General features: G+C 44.7%; 1 protein-coding gene across 1 annotated transcript in view; it reads left to right on the top strand.

Annotated features, from left to right (window-relative positions):
* Positions 1–12,418, top strand: part of LOC114661722 (integrin alpha-M-like) — a 57,960-nt gene that overhangs the window by 12,486 nt on the left and 33,056 nt on the right. Inside the window, exons 2-8 of the mRNA XM_028814887.2 lie at positions 1,960–2,071; positions 3,618–3,712; positions 4,062–4,129; positions 4,217–4,337; positions 7,558–7,688; positions 11,469–11,614; positions 11,946–12,093. Coding sequence (XP_028670720.2) covers positions 1,960–2,071; positions 3,618–3,712; positions 4,062–4,129; positions 4,217–4,337; positions 7,558–7,688; positions 11,469–11,614; positions 11,946–12,093 — 821 coding nt within the window. The remainder of the gene's footprint in view (positions 1–1,959; positions 2,072–3,617; positions 3,713–4,061; positions 4,130–4,216; positions 4,338–7,557; positions 7,689–11,468; positions 11,615–11,945; positions 12,094–12,418) is intronic.

The following is a 12,418-nucleotide window of genomic DNA, read 5'->3' as shown; positions in this document are numbered from 1 at the left end:
TCGGCTTCTAACCGCAACATAAATCAGGATGGAGATGAGCAGAAATGAAAAAAGGAAAATCTGTGAAGCTTAAAGAGGCCAACTGACTGTGTGACTTTGAGTAAGGACTGTGAGCGAGTGACACGCGGGTCACCGTCATCTTCTTCTTCACCCAAGGTGGTCTTTTATTAGCATACAGTGTGTGTGAGACCCTTCCATACCTCAGATGACTTAATGTATATGTATATGTGTGTGTGTGTGTGAGTTATATAAAATAAATAATATAATAAACTGCTCAAATAAATGAAAGGACCACTTTGAAAACACATCAGATCTCAATTGGCAAAAACTCCTGCTGGCTCTCTCTACTTCTATGGACTGATGTGCTGATGTGTGAGGAGTGAAAGGATGGAAATGAAAAGGATCAACCAAGAGAGAGACACCCCGAAAATCAAAGGGAACAATGATGGGGCAGGCAGGTGAGTCCATTTGGCCGAAATGTCATTGTAGCAACTCCAAATCATGTATGGACCCCCACCCAAACCCACATGCTTGTATGTATGTCTGACAACGTCCTAATGTGACAACTGATGGTGTCCTGGGGGATCTCCTCCCAGATCTGGACCAGGGCATCTCTGAGCTCCTGGACAGGCTGAGGTGTCGGATGGCCTGAAACATAATGTCCAATCCAGAGGTGTTCTATTGGATTGAGGTCTGGTGGGGGGGGCAGTCAATGGTATCAATTCCTTCATCCTCTCGCCACATGAGGCCGGGTATTGTCGTGCACCATGAGGAACCAGCATAGGGTCTGACAATGGCTCCAAGGATTTCATCCCGATAACTAATGGCAGTCAAGGTACCCGTTGTCTAGCCTGTAGTGGTCTGTGTGTCCCTCCATGGATATGCCTCCCCAGACCATCACTGACCCCCCACCAAACCAGTCATGCTAAATGATGTTACAGGCAGCAGAACATTCTCCACGGCTTCTCCAAACCCTTTCACGTCTCTCACATGTGCTCTCATCTGTGAAAAGCACAGGGCACCTGCCAGTGGTGGACCTGCCAATTCTGGTATTTTATGGCAAATGCCAATCCAGCTCCACGGTGTCCACTAGAGGACGTTGGGCCCTCAGACCACCTTCATGAAGTCTGTTTCTGATTGTTTGGTCAGAGACATTCACACTAGTGGCCTGCCTGCTCTAGCAGTGATCGTCCTGTTCTTCTGGTCCTGCTGATGGGTTAAGGACCTTCTACGAGGGGCCCTGTCCAGCTCTCCTACAGTAACTGCCTGTTGGTCTCCTGGAATCTCCTCCATTCCCTTGAGACTGTGCTGGGAGACACAGCAAACCTTCTGGCAATGCCATCCTGGAGAAGTTGGACTACCTGTGCCAGCTCTGTAAGGTCCAGGTATGGCCTCATGCTACCAGTAGTGACACTGACTGTAGACAAACGCAAAACGAGTGACAAAGCAGATGAGGAGTGGAAAATGTCAGTGGCCTCCCTCCAGCTGTTAAACCATTCATTCCTGTATTGGGGGGTCGTCTCATTGTTGCCCCCCCTCTAGTTCCCCAAAGCAGATGACACTGATGAACAAACCCCTCTGCTACTTCACTGAGCAGATCAACAGCCCACAAGTTTCATTGACTTCATGCTCTACTTGGATTAGAAAGGGTTCCTTTCAATTTTTGAGCAGTTTAATATATATGTGTGTGTGTGTGTGTGTGTGTGTGTGTGAGACCCTTCTATACCTCAGCTGACTATAATGTAAATGTTTATAATAATAATATAAATCAAAACACCAGAGGGAGAGTGAAGGGTTGGGGCACCCAAATTACATTTAAAATTTCTCTTGTACTTGTTTTGTTGTTTAATTTGCCTCTTGCTGGACGTCATTGGTGCCACAGCCATGTCACTTCTTTAAACTGAGGTGTCCCATTCCAGATGTTCTCATTCTGTCTTTTTTTCTTTTTTTTTTTTCCAGCCCTGATTCCCAACGATGGCTTCAACCTGGAGACCGTCCCGAGCAGAGTATTTGAGGAAAAGGCCGAGTGGTTTGGCCATCGGGTCTTGCAGGTGCAATCTACACAAAAGTGGTGAGATGTAGCGACATTGTGTCCTCTGTGGCTTCATGTCCTGACTCGGTGACATTTTCTCTGTGTCCCTTTTTGATGCTCTGCTTCCCTTAGTGATAATTGTAGCTAAATTTCAAAAAGCGGTCACCAGGGGGTGCTGGGCAGGCACGAGAGTAGAAGATGAAATGTGACGTAGGGACAGTAAAAAGACACGAGTAGTGGAGCTATGGGAGGTGGCGTGTAAATGGTGCTGAGTGGGATTTTTACACTGGCCTGATGGGGGATTTGTTTTAATGGGCAAGTGGGATGAAGTGGGACTGTGAATCGTCCGAGCTGGAGGTGGTGAGAGCGTGTGAATGGTATAAAGTGGGATTTTGAGTGAGGTGGCTGCTGCAGGTAAATGACATCAAATGGGATTCTTAATGGTCACGGCTCAGTCAGCCATGGGTGAAATGACAATTCTGAGTTGTCAGACTGGGAAAGTTACTGGTGGGCTGGACGAGTGCATGCCATTAGTTTAAAGTGGCTTTCTGTAAAGGTCAGAATGAGTGGAAGTGATCAGTTATGGGAGAGTGTAGATAAATGCTATAAAGAGAGACTTGGAATGGTCGGAGTTGATAGATACAATATGTTCATCAGAAATATAAAGTTCACTGCCATCTAAAGAAACAAAAAAATAAATCTTTCTCCAAGTGTTGAATACAAAATGAAGAAGAAGATCAGGAATTAAAAAGGGAACCGAAAAGCATGAATTATTCAAATAAGAAAAAACGCCTGCCAAGCTGACCGACTGTCTAACCGTGAGATCAAACCAAGAAACCAATCCGCAGTTGAAAAGCCAGCAGGGCAGGACGCGGGGACGAGGACGTGACATCAAGTGTTGGCTCTGGGGGACGGCGGCCACAGCAGGGACCTGACGACTAAGTGAGCCGCTGCCTCTACAGGTTGCCGGGTGACAGTCTTTTTTGACAGCACGTGGGGTGGCTCATCATTACGAGAGGCCACGCCCCCTTAGATTAAGCCTTTGGGTAGAGACCAAGAAAGGAATTAACAAGCAATGCCTACAGAACGTCTGAAAGTGAATTTAATGTGACTTTTAAACACCGACCAACAGGTAAGGACTCTCAGTTGTCAACGTGACAACAGATCAGTGGCCTAAATTAACTACAAATAGGAAACCCAACGTGTTTGCTCCTCCATTCAAGTCAGCATTTAGCAGATGGCAGCCATTAACAGCCTTCAGTCTGTTTGCTCGAGTTTTTCTTCTTCTTCTTCTTCTTCTTCTTCTTCTTCTTCTTCTTCTCCTCCTCCGTCAGGTGTCATGTGGCCTCATCTTTCACTTTTACCAGGCAAACTGAGCAACCCAACATATCTTTTTTGGGGGGATGTAATGAGGGGACAGCATGGAGACCCCACACAATGACGGTGAATGCGCTGAGAGTTGAGCCCAGCTTCCTATGGCTGTGTAGTAACACCCGGAGTCTTTGAAATGTTCATTCATCTGTAAAAGTTCTCAGCAGTGATAAAAGGCGCCATAAACTGTTTACTATGCTGTGTTGCTCAACAGGGTGGTGGTCAGCGCCCCGCTGGAAAACAACAGAACTGGGAAGCTCTTCCGTTGCCAGTATGGAAGGAAAGCCTGCACTGAACTCCAAATTGAAGGTAAGGTGACATGTCTCTCCTTGAATCTCCCTCTCCATCACCTCGCCTTCCTAAGCTGGCACAACACATAATGCCAGGGGATTCCACCAGTGAACTGCTTAGTGCAGCGTCTCTTCTAGTCGTCTTCTACTCGTTTCATTAATTTGAAGGCCGTTGTCCTTTCCCAATCTGAGCCCTGGGCAGCCTGAGCCTATCCTGACATCACTGGGCACAAAGCAGGGGCCTGGCAGAGCTTTGCAGGGCCCCCACCTGTGCTCATGAAGAGGCCCGTTTGTAACTGCCAGTCAACCTGCTCTGAAAGTGACAATCAGAATAAAATCTGAGTGTCCTCCATCCTGTTCCCCTGCAGGCACCACAGCGACGAACGGCCGGGCTATGGGCCTATCGCTGACCAGCATTGGCGCAGGAGAGCTCATGGTAAGCACTTTTACGTCAGCTCCAATTTGATGGTTTTTGGAGGAGGTTGGTGGGCACTGATTGGTATGTATCTCCTGTGCTTGCTAGGCTTGTGGCCCTCACTACGAGTATGCCTGTGGGCACAACATGTACCTCAGCGGAGTCTGCTACCGCATGAATGCAGATTATGAATCCAGAGCTTACCAGAACATCACGCCCGGATACCAAGGTGAGCCACCATGATTGTCATACTCAAAGCAGCCAGCAGAGGTCACCAAGTCTGAATTTTATTCATAGGTTACCTGGGCAGTTTGTCAAATACAGTAAACTACTGTCATGGGATTGGCTCCAGCAGACCCCCGTGACCCTGTGTCAGGATATAGCGGGTTGGACGATGACTGACTGACTGATTGACCTTCATGTCCTGCTAGGCTGCGTTCTTTATGGAGTCTTCTTATTCAAGTGAAGATTTTCAGGTCAAACTTTCATAGTTTATAAGGGACACACTGACTGAGTGACTGCATTGTCACCTCCCGGCAGAGGAACTGAAGGACAAAACTAAGAAGGCAGTTTTTCTGATTTTTAATTCATGCTGTTTAATTGTTTATTAGATGTTGAAATTGTTTTTTTTTTCTCACTGCACTATTTTATGGATTCATTTATTGAAAGCGATTATTTCTGGAATTATTTTTTTTAAACTGCATTGCACCGTGATGCTGTCGTTTAGCACTGCATGAGACTTTCTTAACTTGCTGTTGTCTCCTCACTTGCCCCACTCCATCCTTGGCTCATGAGCAACAAGATCCTCCCAAAGCGGCTGGGAGGTGGGCATGGGGACTCGCGGGTGGTTGCTAGGTAACGGTGAACCAGGGAGAAGGGGCGGGGTTTGGGTAGTCTGCCAATGGCAACTTTCCTTGCGTCGAGTTTTCCTGTGGAGTAAAGTGCACCGTGGTGGGTCTTCATGTGAAACGTAGGCATTCTTATCGAGAGGTGCTTCACATCTCCGCAGTGATGTGAACGGAAGGCGTTTATCGAAACGATTTTTCGAAATGTAGCTGCTGAAAGGAGCGCAGGTCAACACGGAAGATTGAGGCTTTAGCAAGCTGTACTCCTTGTTTACCATCCAAAAAAATCTTTAAAACCCTTTTATGGTTAGTAATTATGAAATCGCCCGCAAACGAATTTTAGTGCCAGTTTCATTACACTCTATGAGAATCGAAATATTTCCTTGTTTGGCTCATCGCTCCTAACAACAAAATGGTCCAGGATACGGTTCTGAAACAGTTTTGTTTGGAATTAATTTCCAAGTTCTACAAGCCTTTATTTTGAGATGTACACATGCAAACTAAGGTTTCTTGAAGTTGCTGAATCCATTTCTGACCGTTACTTTTCTGTTGGAACGCCTCTTCTCACGCGGTCTGAAAACATTTGGGGTCTTTTTTTGATGCTGTTTTGTTCTTCTGTAGGTGACATTATGTCGTTGTCATGAAAAAAAAAGACAAAATTCGGGCCATGTTTGATGTCACCATGACGTTGGTGTCGAGGTCAGCACCTCACACTTTCTGGTTGTCCGAGATTACGGATTCTTTCAAAAACTTGGCGAGTGTTTCATGGTTTCAGCTTCCTCTGCTCTGTTCTGGTGTTTTTGGCTTCATTGTTTGGGTTGGTCTGAATGGGCCGGGGAGAGGGAAGTCTGGGCATTTCTGCTCAAGCTGCTGCCCCCGTGACCCGACCTCGGATAAGCGGAAGAGAATGGATGGATGGATGGATGGTTGGTGTGAATTTCTGGTTTTGAATCTCAGACTTGTGTGTGTCTACATCTCACCTTCTGGTCCCAAGAATATGTAGGGTTTCTCAGGCCAAGGAATCTAATGGTTTCATTCATTTTTTAATTTTTTGCTTCCTTGTGTTCCTTGTTAAAGGACTTGCATTCTGCTGTGTTGTCACCTTCTTTTTCTTCTCAACACTGCCATGTTGGGGACCTAAGATATGCTAAGATATGAAGTGGGGTGTCACTCCCAGAGGTCACACATCATGACGTCACTAGCATGTCATTTTATAAGCTTGGATTCCTGAGAGAAACACCTTCTACGTCATTTCATCTTGTTAGTTTTGAATTTACAACAATATTTGTTTCTGATTATGATTTACATCTTTTTATTTCTTGGTTCTGGTTACGTGGACCCTTTTTCTATTAATTGTCTTAATGCTCTGACCTTTGACTACGACTCTGATTTGAGACCCTGAAATTTGTTTAATTCTTATTTTCCTGGTGATGCCTTCTGTGTGAATTCTGACTTCTCAGTGCCATCGTCTTATTCAAAATTCCTGTCACCACTTGCTCAAGCATTACATAGTTACTCTAGGGAGATATGGAAATACTCAAAAGGCACCAATGAAATGATAAAACAGCAATAAAAATGCCAGTTATTAATTTTAAAATGAGAAATAATTCAACCAGATCATTACTAAGGGCAAAAAAAACCCAAAAATACTCCTGATGGCTGATGTCCTTAGCATGGGTAGGCATCAGAACAGTGCCCACGTCTGTGAAAACAGGGACAGATAATCAGATATGTGATGATGTCACACGTCCTGTCCTGCGAGAGCGCTGCACTGACGACTGTGGTGAGCATTGCGACAACCGAACAGCAAAATACTGTAGAGGTGCACATTGAACGACAAAATAGCGATGCTATAAATAAGGTACGTTCACGATGGAAACTTGCTATTTCCAGATTATCTTCACACATAGAACTCTAGACACATACATCGCTTTAAGTTGCCAAGTAGTACAGTAGAGAGTTTGACTTTGAGAAGTTTGAAATCAGACTTTCAATGTGATTTTTGGAGAGATTAAATGAACAGAATTGGCAAGCAGGTTGGCCTGAATGGCCTGCTCTTGATCTAATGCTCTAATTTAGCCAAATCTATACAAAGTAGAAATGCAGTATCCTGGTCAACATGGTGAAGTGCAATAAAATTCCACCTACTACGGCTACTTTAAAAGAATTCCCTTTACTGTACCATCTGCACCCACCACTAAACTCCCTGTTGGTTTATTATGAGACCTGGCAGAGCCGCTGAAGCTGCGTATTCTAATGAGAACGAGTCCTGCAACAAAACTTATTTTTGTTTCGAGGAGAATGAGGGTCACCCACCTTTACATGGCAAAACATGATTATACAAAGAAACTAGACCAAAAAAACTTTAAAATGGAAGTTGTTTTGCTTCTGTTTAACAAAAATATCTGCAAGTGGGATGAGCAAAATTTACAAAACAAGATTTCTTAAAATAAGCTGAAAAATCGTAAATGCAAATGTTTTGATAAGTTAATAATTCTTACAATAAGGAATACAAGCTATAATGTCCTGATAGGAATACTTTTCACTTGCTTAGATTTCATTTTTTGCAGTGTACCTTCACTGATCTTTCTCTGCTTTTTACAGAATGCACCATAAAGCCAATCGACATCGTCATTCTGATTGATGGATCTGGCAGTGTACAACCTGACGATTTCCAGAGTATGAGAACCTTCATGAAAGTGATGATCAATCAATTTCAAGGAAAAAATGCCAATGTAATATTCTTCTTCTTCTTCTTTTGGCTGCTCCCGTTAGGGGTTGCCACAGCAGATCATGTTCTTCCATATCTTTCTGCCCTCTTCATCTTGTTCTGTTACACACATCATCTTCATGTCCTCTCTCACCACATCCTTCTCTTAGGCCTTCCTCTTCTCCTCTTCCCTGGCAGCTCTATCCTTAGTACCCTTCTCCCAATATACCCCTCATCTCTCCTCTGTACATGTCCAAACTAACTCAATCTCGCCTCTCTGATTTTGTCTCCAAACCGTCCAACTTGAGCTGACCCTCTAATGTCCTCATTTCTAATCCTGTCCATCCTTGTCACACCCAATGCAAATCTTCTATATTTATTATACCTGAAATACATGAAAGTGTACCATTTTGTAGAGAAGCTTTCCTGTGTCAGACGTGTCCTTCTGCATAACCCTAACCATTAGGATCCAGAAGTGTTACATGTTACGAGAACGATAGAAACTTGGAATAAGCTACCAAGTAGTGTGGTAGACAGTAAGACATTAGGGTCTTTCAAAACTCGACTTGATGTTTTCTTGGAAGAAATAAGTGGATAGTACTGGCGAGCTTTGTTGGGCTGAATGGCCTGTTCTCGTCTAGAGTGTTCTAATGTTTTAATGTTGTTTTCATAATTTTGTGGTCATTTCACCGCCATTGTTGGTTTTGGTGTTCCTTTTATCTCATTCTTTTTGTGTGTTTGATGCCTTAATGGATTGGGCTTTGCATTGTTGCCCGTGCAGGTGCACCAGTACCACAAAAGATAATGTAACGTGTGCCAAGTTGTATAAAAGTAAGTGGCCAGTGAAGCTTCATTCTTAGATTTTGATCCGAGTAAGGAGAGCGTCTAAGTACAAAATAAGCACAAAGTTTTCTTTTTTTCCCCCCTATAATAAGAGTAGGAGGGTTTAAAGTGGGGTTTAAGTACAGAGCAGGGCCACCCTCACCCCAGATAAGTACCATTCCCTATTAGTAAAGAAATATCAAAAGACAAATTGGACTGGAAGCAAAGATTCGTTTTGAGCAGGGAGAAGCCATAAACATTCACTGGAAGCCAATGCAGAGACGCCAAAACTGGGGTGAATTCTGTGCCTGTACTTACCAACCATCTCCAGATTACTCCTAGGAACGGCGCCTACCTGAATATTGTGCCAGGCCGGTGTGGCGATGAGCTGTCCTGAGGAGGGCACTGCATGTAATGACCGTGTGTAGTCCATTCCTGTGCCACTCCATGCGATGTGGTCTGAAAGTGTGCGACGGACTCGACGACCAACCAATGTCATACTCTGATCTGCCAGCCTTTCAGTCCTCCAACTTCTGTTTTTTACTTAAGAAGAAGGCTAGCTACTATTAGCACAGACAAATTTGCAGCACGGTCCACACTTTGTCACCCTTTTCAGTCGCTTTGTGACGTAATTATCGTGTTCTAAAAATGTAACTGCCAAAGCGGCCCGACCTTGCAGTAAGTTCAGTCGCCAGTATTAGCAGCTCGGCCTGGTATGGCTGCCGTTTGTAGTTCTGGTGGGCAGACGTGTGGCGTTAGTCCAAACCTGCCTCCAGTGTGCGTGCGTGTCAATGTCAAAGTCAATTTATTTATATAGCACATTTAAAACAATGTCTAAAATATCAAATAAACTAAAATCAAAACTTCCAGCTTTCAACAACAACAACAACAGTGTTTATTTCTAAAGCACATTGTCTTACAAAAGGTGGAGCTCAAAGTGCTTTACAGGATGAGGAAAGGAAAAAAATATAAAAATAAAATTTAACATAGAATAAGAGTAAGATCTGATGGCCTGAGAGGACAGAAAAAGCAAAAAAAAAAACTCTAGACAGCCGTAGGAAAAACAAATCTGCAGGGGGTCCGAGGCCACAAGACCACCCAGTCCTCACTAGACATTCTACTCAACATATAAAGGATCTCAATCAGTCCTCATGACTTTCAGGCTTTACGTGGAAGAATTAGCCGATGATGATGGTCATGTGGACCTTCAGTCCATCAATGTGGGGACTGCACGGTGCTTTAATCAGGTGGTGGTGGCGCAGATCAACACCACAGATAACCAAAAAGAGAACAGCACAGAATGTGGGGTTTAGTACGGATTTCAGAGCCATGAAAAATAAATGATAATTCAATGCGTATACAGAATAGCACGGTTACACTAAAATGAAGCTGTGAGAAAGCCACGTTAAAGTAATGACTTTTTGCAGATTTTTAAAGTGTTCCACCGTATTAGCCTGGCGAAGTTCTATCAGATTTTAGGTGCCTAACAACAGAAGGCTGCCAGCCTCACCACTTCTTTTAAGTTTAGCTTCTGGAATTCTATGCAGACCCTCATCTGACAACCTAAGGTTGCGATTTGGAGTGTAAGGTGACAGGCGTTATGTGATTATTGAAGGCTTTGTAAACTGTCAACAGGATTTTAAAGTCAATTCTAAACGACACGGGTAACCAGTGTAATGACGCTCAGACTGGCGTGATGTGCTCGGATTTTCTTTTCCTCATTAAGATTCTGGCAGCAGCATTCTGCACTCGTTGTAATCGATTGATGTCTTTTTTTGGGGGGGGGGGGGGTGTTCCTGAGAGGAGTGCATTGTAGTAATCTACTGAGCTAATTTTTCAGCATCTTAAAACGTTATAAGGGATCCAACTTTTGCTATATTTCTTAAGTGAAAAAAAGCTGTCCTAATGGCAGCACGGTGGCGCAGTGGGTAGCGCTGCTGCCTCGCAGTTGGGAGACCTGGGGACCTGGGTTCGCTTCCCGGGTCCTCCCTGCGTTCAGTTTGCATGTTCTCCCCATGTCTGCGTGGGTTTCCTCCCACAGTCCAAAGACATGCAGGTTAGGTGGATTGGCAATTCTAAATTGGCCCTAGTGTGTGCTTGTTGTGTTTGTGTGTGTCCTGCGGTGGGTTGGCACCCTGCCCGGGATTGGTTTATGCCCTGTGTTGGCTGGGATTGGCTCCAGCAGACCCCCATGACCCTGTGTTCGGATTCAGCAGGTTGGAAAATGGATGGATGGAAGCTGTCCTAATAATCTGATTAATAAAATTCAGGTCAGAGTCAATAATTATCCCTAAATTCTTTACCTCTGTCTTGACTTTCAAGCCTGACAGATCAAGTTTATTTTTGTCCATCCATCCATTATCCATTATCCTAATACAGGGTCACGGGGGGTCTGCTGGAGCTAATCCCAGCCAACACAGGGCACAAGGCAGGAACAAATCCCTGGGCAGGGCACCAGCCCATCGCAGAGCACACACACCCACACACCAAGCACACACACGGGACAATTTAGATTTGCCAATGCACCTCACCTGCATGTCTTTGGACTGTGGGAGGAAACCCACGCAGACACGGGGAGAACATGCAAACTCCACGTAGGGAGGACCCGGGAAGCGAACCCACAGGTCCCCTTACTGTGAGGCAGCAGAGCTACCCACTGCGCCACCGTGCCGCCCAGTTTATTTCTAATACCCTCATTATATCCAGTTTTGCCAGTTTTGCTAAAACTTCTGTTTTCTTATTTAGTTTAAGAAAATGACTACTCATCCATTCAGAAACACAAGACAGACATTGGGGGTCAGTGAATCAAGAGAGCCGGGGTCCTCAGGCGCTATTGATAAATACAGTTGTGTAACAAAATCTGAATGTTGTGCCAGGCCTACCTGTTCTAACTGCTTTATTATTCTGTTGGTGGCACTGTGACACTACTCATTGTCTGTTGTGCCCTACTGACTTGCCCACTTTTTAACTCTTTTTTTTCCAGTTTGCAGTTGTTCAGTTTTCCGGAAACCCAAAACTTCAGTTCAATTTTAATGAATATGCAGCGTCCAGAAACGCAGAATCCCTCGTTGATAAAATCACGCAAATGGGTGGTGGCACAAACACGGCAACTGCGATCCAATTTGTGGCGTAAGTCTGGCAGCTTTCACTTTCTCTTTCACTTTGCCTCCACACCTCCTCTCTACTTCATTATCTCGGGTCCAGAGACTACTGCTGTGAACAAGAAGAAAGCAATAGCAGAGCAGGAGCTCGAGGGCCTTGTAGTGTCCCCTTCTTCTAGACGCTAACCTACACGCAGCCATCCCAGTGAAACTCCTTCCACGCAGACATTCAATCAAAGAATGCTGAGGGTCTTCATCAGAATGGGCCTTAATGATGGCACCCAGGAATTCAGTCTCCCTTTTAGGTGTCTAACAAGCACCCAGCTGAGATGTTTGCTTTTTGCTCTCTTGTGTTGCAGGGAGAACGTGTTTGTTCCCAGCACGGGATCTCGAAGCAGTGCATCCAAGATACTCATCACCATCACTGACGGGGAGTCTCAACAAAATTACTTCACTGATGCTATCAATGCAGCCAATGCAAAGAACATCATCCGCTACGCCATTGGGGTTTGTATTTGATGAGATGTTCGGCGGAGAGGACTGTGTGTGTTGACTGAGAAGTCCATTCCTATGCCACTGAATGTGATGTGAAAGTGTGTGACTGACCCAGTGACCACCCTACTTCAATCTTCTAGCTTTCAACCTCCCCAAATAGTGGAGGATTAGTCTCCAGATGCAGGCCACTAAGCTTAACTAAGGCCTGTTCTCAAAATGAGCCTCTTTGAAATGTAAGAAGCAGGCTTACGGGCCTGCGCTGGCCTAATATAAAATACCAAATAATATATAAAGGTCAATGTGTGTTTGTGTGTCCAGTACCAGTGTGACAAGATAA

This window comes from Erpetoichthys calabaricus, chromosome 12 (genome assembly GCF_900747795.2).
Source record: "Erpetoichthys calabaricus chromosome 12, fErpCal1.3, whole genome shotgun sequence".
Taxonomy (NCBI): Eukaryota; Metazoa; Chordata; class Cladistia; order Polypteriformes; family Polypteridae; genus Erpetoichthys; species Erpetoichthys calabaricus.
This window is presented reverse-complemented; position numbering and strand designations above follow the sequence as displayed.